This window comes from Neophocaena asiaeorientalis, unplaced genomic scaffold (assembly GCF_003031525.2).
Source record: "Neophocaena asiaeorientalis asiaeorientalis breed wild unplaced genomic scaffold, Neophocaena_asiaeorientalis_V1.1 scaffold116, whole genome shotgun sequence".
NCBI lineage: Eukaryota > Metazoa > Chordata > Mammalia > Artiodactyla > Phocoenidae > Neophocaena > Neophocaena asiaeorientalis.
The window spans coordinates 11,033,121-11,056,406 of record NW_020174561.1 but is presented as its reverse complement, the minus strand read 5'-3'; the positions used below and the strand labels follow the sequence as shown (position 1 = coordinate 11,056,406).

The 23,286-nt window shown below is 35.1% G+C and overlaps 1 protein-coding gene across 1 annotated transcript in view; it reads right to left on the bottom strand.

Moving 5' to 3' along the window:
* Positions 1-21,757, bottom strand: part of PPP1R3A (protein phosphatase 1 regulatory subunit 3A) — a 36,530-nt gene extending 14,773 nt beyond the window's left edge. Inside the window, exon 1 of the mRNA XM_024757842.1 lies at positions 20,970-21,757. Coding sequence (XP_024613610.1) covers positions 20,970-21,757 — 788 coding nt within the window. The remainder of the gene's footprint in view (positions 1-20,969) is intronic.
* Between the last annotated feature and the right edge of the window lie 1,529 nt (positions 21,758-23,286).

Genomic DNA, 23,286 nt, shown 5'->3' with positions numbered 1-23,286 from the left:
ACTGCCTTCCTGTTATTGCTTGTAATTAAATGTTAAAATTAAAAGTTATGAAATCATTTTTTCAAAATCCTAGGACCTTTTATTTATGGCTATGCAATTAATAAACGTATTTTCTCTAAATTTAAAATTCTTTTATATTTAAAATTTTTTAATATTATCAGCTACTGCCTTTTAGTTTTAATAAGTGTTTAGTAACCTCTATCATATGAAATCCAGTGGAATTCATTTCCATTTTCAAGAAATTCAGTTTCACAAACATTTTTAAACTACCTACTCTACTTATGCTAATCACAGCATAAATTGATATATCAGGGAAAAGAGAAATATGGTAAATTGGGTTGGATGGTTTGTGTTAAATTCCAAATAAGAACCCTATTATCAAACTGGATTTGTATTTAACTGCATCTGAAAAGTTTTCTAGGCAGACTCAGGAAGTCTTAAAGCATTATTTCTAAATTTAATGCTTTTGTGAACTTACGTCACACATTAAAATCATCTTAATGCACCTTTTTGTCGAATCTTCACAATAGGATTACAAAAGGAAGGGAGGAGAGGATACATTTAAAAAGCAAATGAAAAAGAACTCAATGGAAGCCTATTAGGCTACCTGTTGATGAGCCTGTAAGAGAGTCATTAATATGCGGATCATTGACATGATAGGCCATAATGACTCCTCCAGGGACACTCATTCTATTGTGTCAGAGACTAGTTAGGGATTCATTAACGTGAAGACTCGTGACTTCTTAATATGCAAATTATTAATGCAATGCACTGAGGCATACTCACAAATGTCCACATCTTGTGTTACAGGTTTTCTTTGCCAGCCCTTCACCCACACCTTTTGTGAATTAGTATTTTCTTTCTGTCCTCTTGCGGATTTCTTCACAAAAGATTCTGCACTCCTGTGGAATCTACCACTTCATATTCAAAGACCTCCTCCCCTTCAGCCCACATTTCTTTGATTTAAGGCAGGTTTATATATACAAACCACTTGAACATTTTGACTAAATCAGTCAAAATTCAGCACAAAATTTGATTTGATATTTTTCTGCAATGTCAAATTGCTTTTTGGCTAAAGGCAGAACAATGTGAACGAATCACTTGTTTTTAAAAAATGAGATTCTGAAACATGAATAGTGTAACCAGCAGTTGAATAATTTGCTCTGAAGGTGGGTAGGGAAAGAGTAGTGGAATAGAAAAAAGAAAATGAGAGCAGAGAAAGGCCATGAAAGAGGACACAAGAAAGAAAAGTGCAATTAAACTAAGAAGAGTAAGTGTTCGTACCAATGTAACACATTAAATGAGGAAATGGATTTAAACTGCTCAGTGTCTGGCATACAGCAAGCAATCAATAAACATTACCTATTATTATTACATCGACACTTTGCAAAAAGATAAAATTAATATCCACATTCCCTGTTGAAACAATAAGAAAAATGTTATGGAGTGAAAGTTGTTCAGTCCTTGAATTAACATACTCTGAAGAAGGGGATCAAACTTATAGTCCTTATTCCTGCAGCAGAATTATCTACAGAATTCATGGAAAGGTACTCAAGTATCTTTCAAAGCTTATACACATACCATGTATGGGAAATATAATTTTTCATCTGGGACTATGTATGCAACCTATATTCATTTTCTTGCCATTTTATTCTAGCCTCATCTAAAATACAAAACAATCTTTTACTACTATTTCTCTACTAAATTTCAGGAGAAATTTCAGACCCTTATTTCTAAACTTATAAACCCTAAATTCTACAGTCCGTCTATAGAAATCTATATCTGTTTATCATAAAATATTAGTATCCCCATACAAAACTAGTAAAATAATTTTTTAAGTTAACAGCTTTACTGAGGTATCATTTACATACCACAAAATCCACCCATTTTAAGTGTTCAATTCAGTGACATTTAGTATATTTAACATAATTACAGAGTTGTTCAATTATCACCAAATCTAATTTTAGAACATTTCCAGCACCCCCAAAAGAATAAGCCTGTTAGAGTCACTCTTTACTCCCATCCCCAGTCCTAGGCAACCACTAATCTTCTTTCTGTTTTGAGATATTTGCCTATTCTAGATATTTCATATTAGGAGAATCACACAATATGCATTCTTTGTGTCTGGCCTCTTTCATGGAGGAAAATGTTTCTGAGGTTCATCAGTGTTGTAGGATGTATCAATATTTCATTTTTATTGATGAATAGTATTCCATTGTATAGATGCACTCACTTTACACATTTCCCAGTTGATGGGTATTTGAGTTGTTTCCACCTTTTGGCTCTTGTGGACAGTGCTTCTGTGAACATTTACATACCAGTGTTTGCGTGGACATGTTTTCATTTCCCCTGGGTAGATACCTAGAAGTGAAATTGCTGGGTTTATGATAATCCTATAATTTGTTTCTCCACATCCTCACCGACACTTGTTATTATCTGTCTTATTGATTGTTGTCATTATAGTGGGTGTGAAGTGACATCACATTGTGGTTTTGATTAGCATTTTCATAGTAACTAATGATATTGAATACTTCTTCACGTGCTTATTGGTCATTAATATATCTTCTCTGGAGAAATATCTATTTAAATCCTTTGCTCATTTTAAAATTAGGCTGTCTTTTTATTATTGAGTTGTAAGAGTTCTTCTGGATTAGTCACTTATTAGATATATTTGTAAATGTTTTCTCCCATTTTCACTGTCTTGACTGTGTCTTTGAGTGCAAGAGTTCTTAATCTGGATGATGTCCAAGTAATAGAATTTTTAAATTAGCTTTAAGGTCTTTGCTAACTTGCAGAGATCCTTCATAGAATCTATTTGATTAAAACTCTTTAAATAAGAGGCAATATTATTTTTAATATAAATAATCTTTATTAGTGTAGTTATCACATGCAACCAACTACATTTCATATTCTTGCTCATGTTAATTTCAATACTAAAATGCTAGAAAATGTCCACCAGTTATTGGTCCTAGCCAAGTTCTAGACTGGAGAAGATGTAAGCAGATTCAGGGATGATGAAAATGAACCTACAGAGTCAAGAAAAGAAGTCTAACTGATTTAAGAAGCTTACAGTACAAACACCACCTTACTCCTCTGGTTGGTGCCTTTCACTGGAAGAGATGGAATAGGTAGGAGGAGCTCATCACTGCCAAGATGGCTCTCCCAGTTGAAGGCTTTTGGATCCCTGATTAAGTAAAGCAAAATTCATTGCCAGCAAACCTAAGAAGATGAAGTGTGAAGGTCTCACTAAGACAGACTATGGTTAGAGATTAATAGAAGAGCAATACGATGCTGGGAAGGACAAGTTGAGAACCAGTATGAACTAAAAGGCAAGGAACAAGCGACTGAAGAAGTTGGGCCACAGGCTGGGATTGCTGAACGAGTCAAATGCAAGGGCTGAATCCTGAAGGGATGCAGTTATGTTGCCATAGATGGGGATCTCTGCCACACTTTTAACAAGGCAGCACAAGACTTTACAGTCAACATTCTGAAGAATACAGCTATCAAGTGGCTTTAAAATGATTCAGTCCTTCTACTGGACATCATGCTAAGTCAGAATAACGTTGGACAAAATTTAGTATGTATTCATTCAGCAAGTAGTTAATCTGTGCCAGGCGTCATGCTAGACGTTAAACTACTAGCACAAGCTGAGATTGAACCAACTCTGACTTCATAGAGCTTACAGTCTAAAGAATGATAAATGAAAACTGGCAGTATAAAATCACAGCTGTACATTTCATGATTGGGGAAGCATGGAGTGCTATAGAAGAAAATACAGTCGACTCTTGAAAAACACAGGTTTGAACTGTGTGGGTCCACTTATATGCAGATTTTTTTTCAATAGTAAATGCCACAGTACTACGTGGCCTGCAGTTGGTTAAATCTGATGATGCAGAACCATGGATACAGAGGAACTGAGTATATGGAGGACCAACTATAAGTTATACTCAGATTTTCAACTACAAAGAGGGTCAGCACCCCTGATATCCCCGTTGTAATAAGATCCATAACAGGGTCCATACAGGATCCATACAGGGTCAATTGTAATAAAATCCATAAGTCAAACTCAGGGAAGGCAGTAGCAACTGTGTATATACATGGGCTTGTAAAGAGAGAAGACTGAAGGAAGATCATATCCTTTAATGTGATTACAAATCATATTTAAAAGTTTGACTTTTCTGAACTGTAAAGTATATACTTTTCAAAAAGAAAAGTAAATACTTTCTGAAAGTTTACTTCATTCTAAATGGAAATTAACTTTACCATGCTATTTAAAGTGTCTTTTTCGCCTTCCCCAAGTCATCACAAATGATGGGGCAAAATTTCTTTAATAGATGCCCTATTTAAAAAGCTTATCTTTTGTATCGTAATTCCCACAGTACTTAATGTTGCTATTAATGCTTAAAAATCCCTCAGGCCATATTTGCAAAAGCATTATTTTATTTGCTAATTTTTCTTTGTTTAATAGCATTATTCTTTTAGTGGATACTGAGACTAATTGATTTTCAAATTTAAAAAAAAGTTACAACTCAAAACACATGTGTTTAGTCTTTTGTTTAGATCATTCTCAACCTTGGTGCATATCAGAATCAGCTGGGAAGCTTTTTAAAAATACCAGTGCCTGCAACCTGCCCCTAACCAATGAAATTGGGGTCTTATAGGAGGATCTAGGTGTGGGTGCCTTATTTTTCCCCTTCCTATGTGCACCCAAGTTTAAGAAACACTGGTTTACACTACTATTCTACCCTGGCTTTTACTATATCAAAGTATGGTTAGTGGGAAAATAAATCCTTCAGTGAAAATACTCTGCTCTTAAGATTTTCTGTGGGGTGGGAGGAGAGGGTATACATAATCAAGCAGGTTAGCAATAACGTAAATTCTTTAGGGATTTTACTTCTGCTACTGTTAGGTCTATTAAACAATTAATTTTTTTTTTTTTTTTTTTTTTTGCCATACGCGGGCCTCTCACTGTTGTGGCCTCTCCCGTTGTGGAGCACAGGCTCCGGACGTGCAGGCTCAGTGGCCATGGCTCAGGGGCCTAGCCGCTCCACGGCATGTGGGATCTTCCCGGACCAGGGCACAAACCTGTGTCCCCTGCATCAGCAGGTGGACTCTCAACCACTGAGCCACTAGGGAAGCCCACAATTAATTTTTATTCATCATGGGAATTACCAATCCATACAACAGTGAATTTAAATTTACTGATTTTTTTTAACTGAAATGAAATCTAGATGCTGTTTAGGGTAAGAGACATTAATCTTTTCTACCCTAACACTGATCATGTTTGTTAAGATTTAGACCTGGGATGGTAAAATGTTTTCCAGTTGTACTATGGCAAATTGCCCAAACAATTATTGTAAATGCAAGCACCGTAAAGTGTACTGCCAAGGACACTAGTTGGTTAGATCCCATAAAAGAGACAATTAGTCTTGAGATGAAAATGGTAGCAATGAGGTGACAGTTATTAAAAAAGCAGAACACGCAATGTAGTGGCTTAAATGTAAGTTGTGGATAATGCTGATAGTTTAATGTGTTTGGAGTTTATAATACGTAAAATAATGTTTCATATAAAAAGTTGAAAACTGCTTATATTCCGGTCTTCTTTTTTCCTCATTTGCTACATAAGTAAAGGCACTTGCAAGATTACACTTGCTCTTTCCAAATCATCATTTTACAATGGTTTGCTTGATTTATTATACATATACAGTGTTAATTTATGAAAAATGTTTTCTTCTTACAGGTATCAATTTACATAAACTTATCCAGTATCTACAATACTTATAGTCTATTGTCAGGATAATCGAAAAAATTTGAAATAAAATAATAATAGATAGAATTTTTCAGTGCTTTTTAAGATAACTCAAATGTGGAATTTCTTCTTTGATTAGATTACCTGTAACACAACTGCACCTTCACCAAGACAAAATTGCAACTCAGTCCTTCAGTTGCAAAGATGAATCTAAAAGATTGGATATAGGGATTTGGGCAGCCAGAGAAAGCAGAAAGGGACCCTAAAAGACTTTAGAGTCAAAGACAAACTGCTGCTGACATATTTTCATCTGTACCTTTGCTACCCTGCCCCTTTCTCTCAGAGACCCTGTGGGTAGTGATGGGTCCTTTGGGAAATAAGCCCAAGAATGTACAGGCGACCTAAAGAGCATGAGAACCTAATGTAAACAGAAGGGGAGATCCATCACTTGAACTTGCTTAGAATATTTGCACTGGTTGCTTTGCTCTGCATGGAACTCGCTTCCCCCAGATTTCTTCATGACTGACTTTCTTCAAGTCTCTGATCAATTGTCATCTTCTCAATGAAGTAGTCTTTATTCCTTATTCTTTTTATGCTGCTCTGTTTTTTATATTCTCAATTGCATATGTCATCTTCTAAAATAACTTACTTATTCTTTATGTTTATTACTTATTAGTTTTCCTTCCATTAGAATGTAAGCTACATGAGGACAGGGATTGTCATTTCTTTCATGATGTATCTCTAGTACTGAGAACAGTACCTGACACATAGTATGTGTTCAACAAAGATTTGTTGAATGTATGAAGATCCTGTATTCATTTCTTCTAGTCATCGATCTTTTTTTTTACTCTCTTTTAATACACAAGCTGAAAAGCATAGTTAGAACTTTGATACTAATATTTTGATTATTTTTTTTCATGTGAACCAAGATTCATACCCTCTTAATCTTGAGGTCATTGGTACTATAGAAAAAAATATACTGGTGTAATTTCCATGTATCCATCCAAGAAGATAAAGACTGAGATGCCTGGACTAATCTTTTTCACTAAATTAAAACATAAACCTTAGATTTTGAAGGAAGAATTTGGGTGAGAAACAATTATAGAAATAAATTTCCCCTAAGTGTCACCAGAGTAGTAAAATAAATCACCCATGAAATAGTATAGAAATACCTAAAAATTAGTGCCATAATATATATATGTGTTTATTTACGTTAAAGATGACCTATAGCAGAATTCAGTTAATATTGATAATGAGAAAAGGGTAAAACCTATGTTTTAAACATTCTAACATACAGAAACAGTAAGTAAAAAACAGTTATGAACATAGAAAATCAATATCCCTTCTTATGGACAGTGACCTAGTTCATACTTTTCACTCTATTCTGCATATGCTTTCTGGATTGATATAACTAAAATAATACTTTATCCTTGAGCATAGGAACTAAAGTTCAAAATCCTTGGTCTAGCAAGACTGTGCAATTCTTTTTCAACCTTTTTCTTCAAGTTTGACTCTCACAATTCTTTCCATTCCAGGCAGTCAAATTGACAACAAAATCTCCGACTTATCTTTTTTGCTGCCGTGTCCACAAGTATTTTTTATTCTATGTAAACAGTCTCCTAACTCTTCTCCACCTACCCAAGTTTTACCATTTCCAGATCAAGTTCAATTCCTCTGTGATGCTGTTTCTGATCAGGTCCGCCTGCAGTAAATCATTTCTCTAAAGCCTGTTGCCCTGCATCTCCTATGCTCTCCTCTAAGTCTGTGTCATTCCACTTATGTTGATAACTAACTTCTCATGTGCATAAATGTTATCCATTTATCAAATTAATGCTTGAAAATAGAAGCTAACTAGAAGAATCCTACATAAATTAAGGACTCTGTAATTTCTTTATGGTTAATTGGCTGATTGGGGCACTATGGTTCAAAGCCACAGGGAATTAGAGATCTTAAATCACAAAAAGAGCTTTTCCTCTTATATATTTCCTGGTCTTGATCAAATAAATCCCTTTTGCCTAAATTTCTTCTTATGTAAATAGGACTGGCCTGTTGACTACAATGTATAAAAGTGATCTAGTAGGAGGTAATTTTATATCACTTAAGAAATAATGATAGAGACATTTAAAGTATGTATTCCTTAAGTTTATATAATTAGAAATTTCTAAACCAAAGAACAAGATAACTTGTTGAAGCAGTAAAATATCATAAATTTAAAGTTGTCAGTGGACTACAATCCATGCACAAGATGAGAGTCCCACCTGGTTTTGTAGACAAGTTCTGATAAATGTTACAGATGCTCAGATAAAAATTAAAAGAATGAAAGCAAACTGGTCCAAAATTACCATAAGTGGTCAAGGAATTCCCCAGGAATTGAAGAATAACACAGAAAAAAAAGAATCTTATAATCACACCAACATAATTTTGAGGGTTTTCAAAAAAAATAATTGCCTCAATTAGTCACAGACAGGAGTATTCTGTTGTACTAATAAGAATACCCCTCCAGGATGCTCAGTCAACAGCTAAGCTTTCCCCAGAAATTGTTTAACTCAGTCTCAAAAATGCCATTTTCCATAGGAACCCATCCATATTTGTATACTAAAAGTTAATTGGACAACAACAAACGTAAATGATAAAACTTTAATTTTCAGCAAGTTTCATTAAAACACATCTTCTGAGAAAGTGAAACATAACTATTTACAAATGCTATGCATTACCTACCTCAATAATACATTTATACTTTGGGTGGAAACTTCAGGTTTTATACAATAAAGCTCTTTAGGATATTAGGAAAATTACAGTAAAACTCTTAATGAAAACTATGAGATGATAGTTGAGGGTAGTGATGTAAGAGTTAATTGATGTGTCATTATAGACAGGGTATATTATTATTTGCCATATAAAATATATAATTATTTATGCTAATTTCCTAAAACATATATTTGTTTCCCAATTCTTATATCATAAAAAGAAAAATATAATTTTAAAATTAAAGCATTATAATATAATAACAGTACTATTTCCATCTGAGTTTGTTAATATTTTCACAAAACATTTTAATTGTAGTTTATATTCTGCAAAAATCAGCAGTTAGCTACAAACTAGAAAGTCACCATTGCTTATGGTTTTCAAAGGTAAAAGCTTTTGCCTATAAGAATCAATGTAACTGGACTCCTCTTATATAGTTTTAAAACATTTATATACAAGAATATGGGAAGTCTTCATATTATTCCTATAATTTTTTTAAAATCTAAAATTATATTAAAGTAATTTTTTAAAAAAGTACTCAATAGGGAGTTCCCTGCAGTGGCTAGGACTCTGCGCTCCCAATGCAGGGGGCCCAGGTTCAATCCCTGGTCAGGGAACTAGATCCCACATGCCACAACTAAGACCCAGCACAGCTAAATAAAGAAATATATTTTTTAAAAAGTACTCAACAGAATGTAGCAGATTCATCATACTACCTTTTTGTAGGTTTTAAGGTTAAACATTTACATGCACTGCATTTTTTCTCTTTAATTGTTTTTGTTTTTATGGTTTCATATAAGCAAAGGTGAAGAATCTGCAATCTCAAGACAGAGAGGACGTGGTTTAGGTGTTTAGCTTTAGGTACAGGGGAGGAATCTGGTAGAGGCAAAAGGCCCAGTCAAAGGAAGTCATTAAGGTAAAGAAAAGCAGGCAGAACAACAGCCAGACCCAGAATCCACAGGTGTCAGAATCAGTGAGTGCCACAAGCAGCGGCAGCAGAACTAACATGAGTACTGGCCCTGGTCCTGGCCCTGGCAAAGAGAAAGAATGAATGACTCAATTCTGATCAGTGGACATTCAATATCTGCCTTTGGTCTTTTATTATTCAGCCTGTTGGATTTTTCTCTTGTCCCACTGGTCTGGATTGTGATATGAAGGAAGCCAAAAGCTGACCAATGAGTATTTCTTTTATTTGGGATGTTAAGATTACTTGACATTACAGAATAGTAACATTGTACTGACTCAATGAATCAGCTCTTTAGAAGACAGGAAAGAAGGAAAGACTAAATAAAGTGTCCTATAGTAGACTATATTAACTTATTTCTCAATTTGATCTTTCTTTGATACCCTGGTAACTGCAAGTAAATTTAGACTACTACAAGATGTTAATATGGTTAATATGTTCAATTCTATATTTAATTTTGAGTCAATTTAGACAACAAATATGTGGTTATTGAAGAAATAAATTTCCCTCTTAGCTGTTGATTTTATAATGTGTAAGTATGTTTTTTGTATACTCTGTTCTTTATTTTTAAAATAATGTGTTTTTTAAAATAAATTTTTTTATTTAACTTATTTATTTTTGGCTACGTTGGGTCTTCCTTGCTACGTGCGGGCTTTCTCTAGTTGCAGCGAGCAGGGGCTACTCTTTGTTGCGGTGCATGGACTTCTCATTGTGGTGGCTTCTCTTGTTGCAGGAGATGGGCTCTAGGCACGCGGGCTTCAGTAGTTGTGGCATGCGGGCTCAGTAGTTGTGGCTCGAGGGCTCTGGAACGCAGGCTCAGTAGTTGTGGCACAAGGGCTCAGTTGCTCTGTGGCATGTGGGATCTTCCTGGACCAGGGCTCGAACCCATGTCCCCTTCATTGGCAGGTGGATTCTTAACCACTGCGCCAGCAGGGAAGCCCCAGAAACAATGTTTATTTTTATTCAAATGAACAATCATTACTTATGTGGCAATGGAATCGAATATGAGTGTAGAATTAATAGGAGTTGGCAAAAGAGAAATAAGTTCTTATGTTGACGTTTCTTATTTGCATGACTGGAATGATGATTATGACTTTAAACAAAGTACAGGATAGAGGAAGAAGGATTAGGATTGAAAGGGAAATGTAACTTTGGTTTGGGATGTAAGGGAATTAATTTGCCACATGGATATCCAGATGGAGATGACCAGTAGGACCCTGATTTTTAAAGATTGTGAAAACAATAAAAGCACTCATCATTAAAATTATAAAAAGTATAATTCATTCTTTAAGTATTCAGAATGGATACTTTAGGATTTTACCAGGCTCTACGCTTATCAGGTTTAATCAATATTTTTTCAGAGCTTTTCCACACAAAACCCTTTGTTAGTCACAGTGGGGAGTAATGCTTAAACTAATATACCACTGCTGACCTCAAGGATCTTGCAATCCATTTGAGAAGATGGCACACACATAAAAGTTTTTAAAAGTGCAGGAAAAGGCCACCATTTGAAAGGCCACCATTGGAAGAATTCTGGCTAAACAGATATAGAGGGACATATGACAAAAGTCCTCTTCTTCCAAATAAAAAGATCTGATAAACAGTAAGTTTCACTGAACGTTAATTTCTTTGCCTATAAATTGCATCAGATGCAAGCATGGCAAACAGCAGGCCTTTTATTTAAGGAAAGTTGTTTTATTTTGCATCATAGGAGTAGCTACTCCATGGGAAAATATTGCCGGAAACTGGTAATTTTAAGGCAGTATAGTGAAGCTATGAAAGGGCAAAAGCAAGTTCCATAACATGGATAAATCGACAGTAGGAGTAGCCCTGGTGAACTACACGAGTTTTATGAGATTTGTAAACAAATGCCTTGAATGTTCACATAACTGCCATTGTCTAAAGCTTAACTTGGTTTGCCAAAGGTAACTTTGAATGAGGTATTACTAATACAAACAATATAAAATACTAGAAAATTATGAACTATCTTTGTGAAAAGCGAAAAGCTTATATATACATATGCGTATGTGCTTTCCGCACAAAAAAGCAATGCATCAAGGATAACTTGAATGGAGGTGGGCAATATTACTTATACTGCTCCCTATGTTCAATTTACTAAATAAATTATCAGCTCGATTGACTGTACCGGTCCTCTGTACATATTCATTGCTTCAAACAATGCCTTTTAGTTAAAATTGTACACACACATAGACGCATACACACAGAATCAATAATTTTAACATATATTCAAATGACTTCTGCTTGTGAACACAGTATTAACCTTTCTACAAAAAGGTACACTTACAACAGTTTAAATTTCAGCTGGTCAGTGTTACATTTGGTTTTTACAAATCTATTCAAAATTTCTTTTCAATGTACTTATAAAATTATATTATTGAATGAAATTGTATTAAAAATGAGATTTCTAGAAAAGGGTGTAGCCATCATTCAAAATTATTCATTATTTGTCTAAGAGAGTTTCAACAATTCTAATGCAGCTATCTTTTTAGGTAGGATTGAGAAATAAATGACATGATCTTCTGAAGTACTTTTAATTTTGTGATTTAGTAAAATAAAGCCTCTTTCCCTTCTCTGACTCCCACAGGAGTCCAATACTCAGGACTCAGAGCTAAAGAGGGCAGGATTGGGAAAGCTTCTTAGCTAGCCTATTAACCTATCCAGCTGCCCTGATACCTTGGTTCCGGCAGTGCACGGTCCTTGTAACAGTGCTTCATTCACTGGTTGTTGATGGTTTTTTTCTTCTCTGACTTTTGCATTGAAATACTACAAACTAGTTTATTAGTTTGATCATTAGGAACTCAGGGGGGAAATCTAATGTTGTTGAGCTTATTTGATATGGAAAATAGAAATTAAATACTTTAATTTTAAAGTATAAGTATAGGAACTCCAACATTTAATTCAGTTGAGAATCGGCGTAAACAAATGACAAGATTAAAGGTATATAACAACATGAATGGCTACATGAAAAACATAGACGTTCCTGATCGAATACTTTACTAAAGAACACAGTCTTCCCAGGAGATGTTTAAAAAGAGAATATTATAAGCATTTGGCTTGGGTAGTTTTCAGAATAATTCTGCCTGAAAGCAAAGGATAGAATTAGATGGTCTCTCCTACAATACAATTCAAGGAAGATTGTTCAGAAATCAAGTGCTGTATTAGCATTGGAAAAAAATGATTATAACTTTATTTACACTAAGCACAGTAGTCTTATACACTTACTCAAGATTATATGGGAAGATCATATTTTCTTCTGCTTGTACCTGAATGTGATTTTAAAATTCGGTGAGATTTTTCCATTGGCAAATACTCAAGAGATTTAAGTTGTAACAATATATTATTATAAAATTATTTATAAACATTAATCCTCAGAAGGAGATATTAGTAAAATGTGAAAATACTCAGCTTTATATCATATGTGGCTTATGAAGCTGAAAGTTACCTGAGCAGTTCTGTGTAATTTGTAATTGTGTGAATACATCCACAGTAATTTTTAAGAATGAAAATCAGCTTAGGGTTTTTATCACAGCTTTAGAGTCAATAGGTTAGCTTTGTATCATGGTTTAATTCTGTAAAACAAGCAGAGTACCATCAGTGTTAAATGGGTATAAAATCTGTTTCACATAATTAGGAAAAGCATCTACAATTTGGCATGCTTTACAGATTTAAATTTGGGGAATATTTTGATCTTTTTTACTACTGCAAACTTCAAAAGGGGTGAATGAAATTCAAATCTACAACCGCACCCAGGACAATCATTGTCTTATGATATTAGAATCCCATTTGTAGTTGTGACTTGAATAACACTGATGTACAGCACAGACAGACCATTTTCAGAATAACTAGAGGGGGAGGGAACAGTAAAATTTCCTAGAACAGGTTTGTTTAATGTACAATTGGTCTCTGTCACTAAACAATGCTGTATAACAGTCCAATTTGGCAATCTATTTCTCTTTGTCATAAAATCTCTAAACAGCAGGATAGTATGACTGAGGTTATAAACTGAGGTTAAAAACCAGTTATTATTTATATAATAGATAATAACACTACCATGCCAGTTACCCAAGTAAAGCTATTAGGGAAGCAGAATAAAAACCAGAAAAGATTTGAGAGTTATGCCCTGAGGAGTTTTTTCTTTTTATATAGTGGTGGGGTACAGAAAATGCTTCAAAAGCAGAGAAATGACCAAAATTCAATGGTGTATAATAGATCTTCTTAGAGGAAATAATTATATCAAATTCAGTTTCATTAACTCAGTTATTTGTAATGAGGTAGGTGGACTTAGAGTCTGTCATACAGAGTGAAGTAAGCCAGAAAGAGAAAAACAAATACTATATGCTAACACACATATATGGAATCTAAACAATCAGTACTGATGAACCTAGGGGCAGGGCAGGAATAAAGACACAGACGTAGAGAACGGACTTGAGGACACAGAAGGGGAAGGGGAAGCTGAGACGAAGTAAGAGTGTAGCATTGACATATATGCACTACCAAATGTAAAATGGATGGCTAGTGGGAAGTTGCTGCATAGCACAGGGAGATCAGCTCAATGCTTTGTGACGACCTAGAGGGGTGGGGTATGGAGGGTGGGAGGGAGGCTCAAGATGGAGGGGATATGGGCATATATGTATACTTATAGCTGATTTACTTTGTTACACAGCAGTAACTAACACAACATTGTACAGTAATTATACTCCAATAGAGATATAATAAAAAAATTCAATTTCTATTCATATGTATACAGGGATGATAAGGTGAAACTGTGTATAGCCAACTCAGTTTTTTACTCCAAAAGAACCATCTTAAGAAGAACTACCTTAAGAAAAAAAATGTTGTACTTCATTAAAAAAATACCTAAAAAATCCAGTCGATGTTTCAAAATTTTTTTGTAACCCAGAAGTTGCTGGAATTTAGGAATCATTTTTCCCCATAGTAGCAATACCATAAAATATTAGCTTCCCTGGTTAGTGCCCAAAAGCTTATTGAACCCATAATTTTGAAACTATGTATTTGTACTAACGTGGATCCAGGCAGCAGGAATGATACTGAGGGGAAAAATCATCTCTCCGTTAATCTTGGGCATAGGACTAGCCCATGTACAAGATTTTAAAATATGGAATTTATCACCAATGCCATTTTGAGTATCTACTAAGTGTCAGCAACTGGGATAGATGTTTATATATGTTAGCTAATGTATTTGTCATAGCAACTCTTCCAAGTGGAGATTATTATCCCTATTTTATACCTGAATAAAATGGATACAAAGCGTAATTTATCCAAGTTCATACAGCTACTAATTAGTTAGAATGAAAGCCCAAATCTGCCCTACTTTAAAGCCCATGCTGTTTCCAATATGCCTTGTTGTTTTTGGAATCCTCCTTCCCTCCCAAATACACACACACACTCCAGACCCCCAGGGTCCTCCTGCTTTTGTGGATCTCCTACCAAAACTCTGTATTCAAATCTGCCTTGTACCCCATAGTGCTCCCAGCTCTAAAATTATCCATTTCCACTGTCTCAATCCAAACTCAAAGCCCATTTGTGCAGCTGACGTTAATTGGATGTAAGATAGAGATAGTCCCTGCCAGCCTAGAGGTCTGCATTTAAGGAAAGGAATTTTTATGTGTGTGTGTATTATATAAATATGTGCTTACACATATAAACACACACACACACACACACACACACACTTATGTATGTATGATCTTTTAAGTCTGACAATGCAGTAGACAATCAGGCCCACTTCAGGTGACTGCCCCTGAGGTTACTTCTTTTATACTATTCCTGTTGGGGTGCTGGGGTAAAACCTTGGAACAAGGACAAGAGTCACAGTGAGCAGAATTGGAAGAAGGTGAAACACTTAAGTGTCCCACTTCACAGTCATCTTTTGCCTGGAGCATTATTGGCTCAGAGTTCTTGGGCCCTGCTCCATTTTTACAGGCTGCACATGGGCTTCAGGTGGGAAGTTAGGCTTGTAGAGATCCCAGAGGATCCATGTGAGGCCTGGCATCCATAGTGATTCCCTTCAGCTAGGGCTTGAGAGAAACCCTGAGTGGTGAGACCCTCTTCTTCCTCTGCTCTCAGAAAAGATTCAAAACTACTCTAGGGAAAGTCTAGGCTTATAGGGGTATGGATTTCCCACAAGACCAGGAAGCCACAAAGCCCTGGTAGATCTCCAAGGAAACTCTAAACTAGTTGGTTCCTTGCTGTCAACCATCTGGCAGCTTCCAAACAGTCCTCCTGATGGGTCCTGTGCAGCTGTGTTCTGGGTTTCCATATGGCCCTGCCAGAGGTCCCTCCCTTAAACAGACCCGGCTTCCACAATTAGCGTGCACTCAAAACAGGTTAGTTATGGAATACATTAAGTCCTAAAGGCCTCATGGGGCTATTGACACTTCTTTGCACTACTTCCAGGACCCCAGGTTATACTGTAAGTGAAAACTGAGGAAGTCTCACAATCCTAAAGCTCTGACTGGAACATGCAACAGGACCATGTCTTAGGCACCATTTTCCAGTGCTTTTCTTGGCTTCATTTTAATGATTTTCCCACCCTGAAAGATAAACTCTCTCTAATCTTAAAGTCATGCTTTAGAAAGTATCTCTCTCTTTCCCATTCTTGAATGTACCTGGTTCTGTTCCTCAAGGACAAAAATTGAAGACTGATCAATTTTTTTCCTTTGGCATTGAAATCTTTCGGGCATTTATTTGCATTCACTTGGCCAAGTTATAAATACCATCCAACACCTATATCATGCCATTTCATTACTTAAAATAATAAGTTGATTTCACTTAACAAAATACAAAGCCATATGAAGTCAGTCTGTGTACCCAATGGTTAGGAACATTTAGCAGCTGTTGGGAGGAAAAAAGAGATGCTGAAAAGGTCAGTCCGCTGTCCAGAACACAAGATCAGTTATAGATCACAGATCCAAGAACACCTGAAATGTAATGTAAGTAGTTCTTTTTCATCCATGGCTTCCCTGGTATACCCAAAGAATCTGAGCTTTGTTTTGGTGTTCTTTCCCCCCCACCCCAACTGCCCTCAGCCCCTGTGAGCCCTGTTCCCTTGGGGCCTCTGGTCTTCACGGGGTCATGTTTCCAGCCATATGCCTAACAACACAGTACCTGACACACAGGCCCTTAATAAACACCTTTGGAATGAATTTTGAAACCTGAACAAGGAAGACTATGATGTCAGGAGAAAAAACACAAGCCCAAGAACCAAGAAATTAGTTAGCTGAACACAATTTGATAATAATGACGGCAATTGTATTTGGGTTTTAATGACTACTTTATATGTGCCCAACACTTTACTAGAAGTTTTTAAAATATAATCTCATTTTATTTTAGCTTAATCATCACAACATTAGGCAGGCACTATTACCCCTATTTACATATGAATAAACTGAGGCTTTGAGATGTAAAGTAATATGTCCATGGCCACATAGTTAAATGTATATTACCTGGGATTAATATATGTGTCTGTTCAATGCCATAATCAATGCCTTTTTTAACCCTTTTGATCTGGTCCTCCATTTTTTCATCTATTGAACATGGAAATTTTAATAGTCATTAAGATCTCTTCCAACTTTAAGATGTTCTAGATATCAGGTGACTACATCTCAAGAGAATTTAGAATTCAGTGAGTTTCCCTTGTTGATTAAAATCCTGCAAAAGACAAAGAAATGGCTCTCTAAAGGTAAAAATTTAGAACCCGTGAGAGGAAAGAGAAAAGGAACTTTGGGGCAGTTTGGGCTTTTCTAGGGTTTTTCAGATCCACCTAAAGCTAGAGTTAGCCTTGTCTTTTTGCAGGAGTTATTATTTACTGATAACTTACTATGTTCCAGACACTATGCCAAAACTTTATATGTATTATTTTATGGAAATCTCTAACAATGTCTATGAGATAGTACTATTGTTATTCACAATTAACAGAAGGAGTACCAAGTTTAACTTGCATAAAGTCACACAGCTAGCATGTGGTGCATCTTGGACTCAAACCCAGACATGTTTAATTCTGAAGCCCCAAATTTTAACTTTGAAGTTATACTACGTATGCATGCTATTTTTAGTTTATTTATCTATGTACATTTAATATTATTTATATCAATGTCATTTAATTCTTTTGGTCCTTTTTTTTTTTTTTTTTGGTACGCAGCCCTCTCACTGCTGTGGCCTCTCCCGTCGCGGAGCACAGGCTCCAGACGCGCAGGCTCAGCGACCATGGCTCACGGGCCCAGCCGCTCCGCGGCATGTGGGATCCCCCCGGACCGGGGCATGAACGCGTGTCCCCTGCATCGGCAGGCGGACTCCCAACCACCGCGCCACCAGGGAAGCCCCTGGTCGTTTATTTTGAAATGATGGCCCTGAGATGTAGATCAGAAATCTACTTAGTTTGTTTGCTAACACATACACCAGTGCCACATATGTGGTGACACTTACCAAGTATTTCATGATGCATGCCTTTCAGTGCAATTAAATACCTTTGGGTCACTCTCAGTCATATGCCTATGTGTTACAAACTGTTTCCCTCTCCCTCTAGATATTTCTTTCTGTCCAAAGTGGATAGATGAATAAGAATCAAAGAAAACAGACAACTACATCGATGTGGAGGTTTGCAAACTCTGACCTGAAAAAAAATCTCCATAGAGAAAACATAACAGAAATCCTACCTCACTCAGTGTGTTCCCACAGTTCATTCTGTACTTATTAGAAGGGATTATTGACACTTCTAGAAGATACAATCTCTGAGACCCTGATAGCAAATTAACTTTGGTATCAAGAGGAATTCAAGTTAGTTGTTACTCTCTACATTAAGACAGACTTATTTTCAGTTTAACTCTGACTTTTGTTACACACTACTATTAATCTACTTGCATGTATGAAGTAAAAATTCACATACATTTCTCTTCTGCATTTACCTTCTCAAAGAAGTGACCTCCAAATTAAGTTACATAGGAAGTGTGGAAATGCTCAAAACAGACCCATTTAGATTCTGTAACTTTTGATGGGAGGAAGATATTTTAGAAGCTATAACTTTTTGATCAAATAAGTATTAGTCCATTTTTGCTTTAGCCAAGTACACATTTTGTAAAAGAACACTAATAAGGTGTGCCGTTTTTCCCTAACCAAATTCTTCACAATGAAATCCAACTGCAATATTCATTTAGAAATTTGATAATGCTCTCTTGTGTGAGTTTTAGGAATATTTGAAACCCCATTGCATATAAATTATATCATGGAAAAGCTGTATAAATATTCTATTATGGCACATGCTGTTCTAAGGATCTGTCAGGATTTCCTTTATACACTCCATTTTGAGTGGTATATAAATCAGATGTAAAAATTCACGTTGGACTGAAATTCAGCACAAAAGGCCTCCTCCAGAGGCAAATGCTTGTTTTCAAAATGTGGTTTGAATTATGTTGGTCATTTTTAAGTTATAGAAGTGCAGAAAATGTATTTGTGGTTTTGAAGGAGAGAGATTTTTTCCATTTTTATAACTCATTAGGAAACTTTACAGGCCTTTAGACCATTTTGTGGTTTAGCTCTTCTCAAGTTTTTCCCCAAAGCAATATTAAAACTTGAATGGTGTCCGCTATGAATCCAATGGTTACTGTTCTGAATACAAATGTGGGTATTGATATATATCCAGTTATACATATCTTAGACTAGGAGAAGTTTCAATAATATCATGACTGGGATAGATTAGGCCTAGCAGTTATCCTTTTTTTGTTCTTGCTATCAAGTCAAGTTTGCTCTATCAAAGGAATCCTCTATCTTTACCATAGTTCAGCATGTAATGCTTGTAATTTTAAAGCTGCATTTCTTAACTTGCAGAAAAATCCAGAGTTAAATGCTGCTTCTTTTATGAGGTCTTTGACAATAAGGCTACGCCTTTTTTAAGTTTCACTTTTCTCTAATATATAGGGCAACTTGCAGCATGTATATTAGATATTCACAGATGATGATCTTATTTGTAAAGTATTTAATATGTGTATGTTTATGTATATAAATAGTTTATTAAATAGTGTTGAACTTATTTTATCTATATAGCTAACATGTTGCTGAATAATTTCATAAACTAATAAACTATTACTTTAGCACATAGAGATTATGATTATATTATCTCTCAATAGCATCAGTTAAAACTGGGAAACTTTTGTTTGGACTAAGAAATGTAGCATATCTCACAAAGTCAGATAAACCAATCTTTCAAATGACTTTAGAGGATAATGAAAACAGAAATATTTTATATGATTGAATTGCTTCACCTACATTATATTTAGTTCATTAATGCATTAGAATAACACATTTAGTAGTTATTATTTATTGCTGTATAAGAGATCAAGGCATTAAAGCATAAGAGGTTAGAACCTTCCCAATGTAATTCTTTATGTTTTTATTTAATTCCACTTAGAATCTGGGTGTCTTGATTCTTAATACAGTTCCCTTTTCATCATCTTACACTATTTCTGGTGCAGTTACTAGAGTCCTTGGGTCCAGTGACAGTTATGGTGGACCATCCAGAGGATAATCAAACATTTGCCTGTGGCTGGTAGAGCATGTGGATTCGGAGGAACAGGAGACATCTGTCTCCTCTTGGATGTTTTATCTACTCGCCTACTGTCATGGAAATTAGCCAACTCTACAAGAGATAGAATTGAAGACTCAGTTTTCTTTATTTTTTACATTAACAAGAGAGCAAGGTTACTAATGAGGGGTCAAATCCCAAATCTCTAATCTATAAAGCTAATATCCTTATTTCTATTTGGGTCATTTTTTTATTCTGCTCCATTTACTTTTACTAAATTATACTACTTTGTGTTCTATAATGTTACATTTGGTTATAATTATAAACTTTTATGTGTAATTCATCCATCACTCATATACTTCTGTCTTTCTCTTAGCTTATCATTAAAGTCATAGCTCTTCCGAATTAACTTAATTTGTATCACTCCAAACATCCCTGTATGACTCAATCAGTCGTTAAAAAGTTCGTTACAGCTTTGGGGGGAAGTCTGTGAATTTCTGAGCACTAGATACATACTGAAATACAGTTTTATGTTAATCAGAAATGTTTTGAAGTACGGCAAAAGTACTTAAAAACCACTGAAAATAAATATACATTAAATGACAAAATAAATAGTTTTATATGTTTTTTTTTTTTTTTTTATATGTTAAGAATCTAGACTCTGTGGTTTGAATTTAAGCAATTTATAACTCGCTAGGTAGGCAACATACACATTGCAGTCCCCCTGCCATCTGTTACATTATACCCATATTTTCCTTACATTTGGAGGATAGATAACACAGTGCTTTTATTTGAATAGCACTGACCTTATTAAAGCCTAGCACCATTGTTTTATACATAACAAAAATATATTTTTAAACAGAATGGCTATTTCTTACAACCAGTGAAATAAAGAATGACCTTAAATAACCTTAAGATTATAAAAAAGTAAGGAATGTAAGATATATCCTCACCTTGATTTTACCTTTAAGCAGCCTTTTATTTGTCTGTTAGGAACTTCTTCCTGTAGTTTTCCAGGCTCCAGCTCTTGTTCTTTCTTTTGACAAACCAGTATATAATTTGTGCCATTATTATTTGACCAAAATGTACCAACAGAAGTTTCATAACGTATACAAAACTCAACTTTACTGCCATCTTTTTGATAAGGAGGAACCAATAAAATTTTAAAGGAGAATTGGTCAGTTTCACCATCACATGAATTTGGGACATATTCTGCTAATATGTCATAATATGTCTGCCAGTCATCTAAGGACATTCTCACATATACTAACTTCTCAAAAGAAATATTCAAAACTCGAATAATGCCCTTCATACTTGTAGATCCATGAAGATACTCAGTTGATTCCAGTATTGCTTTCTGTACTTGAAGTTGTTGCATAAGGTCTTCTTTTGAAGAAGGCAAGTCAAATAGTGGAGATAAAACATATTCTTCTGTGTGGAAAATGTCCTTCATTAAGTCAAAATCAGTTGAACCACTCGGAAATTCCCAGGAATCAAATTCTTTAACAGACACAAGATTGAACCCAAAGTTGTCAGCAAATGAAACTCTTCTTGCACCTGAAGGTGGATTGTCCAGGTCAATGTCTTCAGATGAATCAGAACCTCGTCTGCTAGGTTGAGGGGAGAAACCAGGTCTGAAGGTAGCTTTAACTTCTTCATCTTCAGAAAGAGAATCAGATAAATTAGGAACTTCTAAAAAGTTATCTTTGCTAATCTGACTAGGTTCTTCAGAAGGCTCCATTGGGCTCTCTGATATCAAATAAGAGCGAACTGTACAACTAGTAGAGGCTGATACTTGAGACACTGAGGCTTAAAATAAGTATAAGGTTACAGTTGACATTGCAGAAAGGAGTCAGCTCTATAAATAGGTCTGATGGCGTGTAAACTATGCTCACTTGCCTCCAAAGGCCTTTAATATGATAGCATCCATGTTACTCTCACCAGCATGTTTCAGGTTTAACTCTCTGTTTTTAAAGTTGCATATGTTTATGAGTTCCAAAGAGACATGTTAAATCATTTTCTGCTGTGTTCAACAATCTGAAACTTTAGAATAAAAATATTATTTTAACCAGTTGATATTAAAAATGAAAACTTGAACCATTTATTTTAAAAGACAATAAAATTAGTATCACAATACTAAATATGTAGTTTGAGCTAAATCCATCCATTGGAGCAGGCAAGGGAAGACAGGAGAGAATGAGAACATTTATAGACCTGGAAAGATCCAGTGTCTAATAATAATGATAGCTACCATTTATCATGGACTTATATATAATGTGAACTCTAAAAGGTTAAATAGAGGTGCTGGGAGTTCTGAGGAAATAAACATGATTTAGGTGGAGAAGGTATCATTTGAAATAAACCATGAAGGGCAGGTAGAATATATACATCCAGGGTTGGAATGAGGTGGATTTTCCAGGTGGAAGAAATAGCCTAAGCCAAGGCCTAGAACAAATAATTAGTCAAATCTGTTATTTTAAACATTATTGTTTCTTTCAATTAAGCCATGGAAAAATACAAACAAGTAATGTTTAATTAACTTGAAAATATAAGTGGGCAATGGTAAACCTGGCCCAGGAGTAAAATATTTATGTAGAATAAAATGTTCTTCTTTGGCAAATTGCCATTTTATGCCCACAGAGCAGAAGTTAATACCATGACATGTTGGGGTTCTGTGTGAGTTTTAAAGTGTGAGCAGCCTGTTTAGACTCTCATATTTTTTTGTATTAATGTAAAACCCACTTTAGAATTGGCAATTGGGAAAAACCTTAAAAGATTTAAACATACATATGCTTTGACCCAGAAAATGCTCCAGCTATGAATTTGCCCTATCAGTAGGGATAAGTATGCAAAGATAAATGTAGATATATGTTCATAATAGGATTGGATTATTTTTAAAATTCTAGAAACTATCTAAATTATCCATCAACAGGGAAATGAACAAATAATGTTACACCCATTCAGTAGAATGTTTTATAGTCACTACAAAGGATAAAGTACCACTTTATGTGTTGATATGGAAAGGCAACCAAAATAAATGGCTAAGTGAAGAAAGGAAAGTGTGAACAAATATGTGCATAGAAAATTTCTGGAAAGACACAAAAGAAACTATTAGCAGTGGTTATCTCTAACCACAGAGGTTGAAGGTCCTAAGGGAAAAGGACTCATTCATTTCAGTTTATGGTCTCTGTACTGTTTGAAATATTAGCCATGAGAAAGGTTTTCTTTCAATATATCTTCAACTCAAATTAATAAGTGTGAGATGATTAT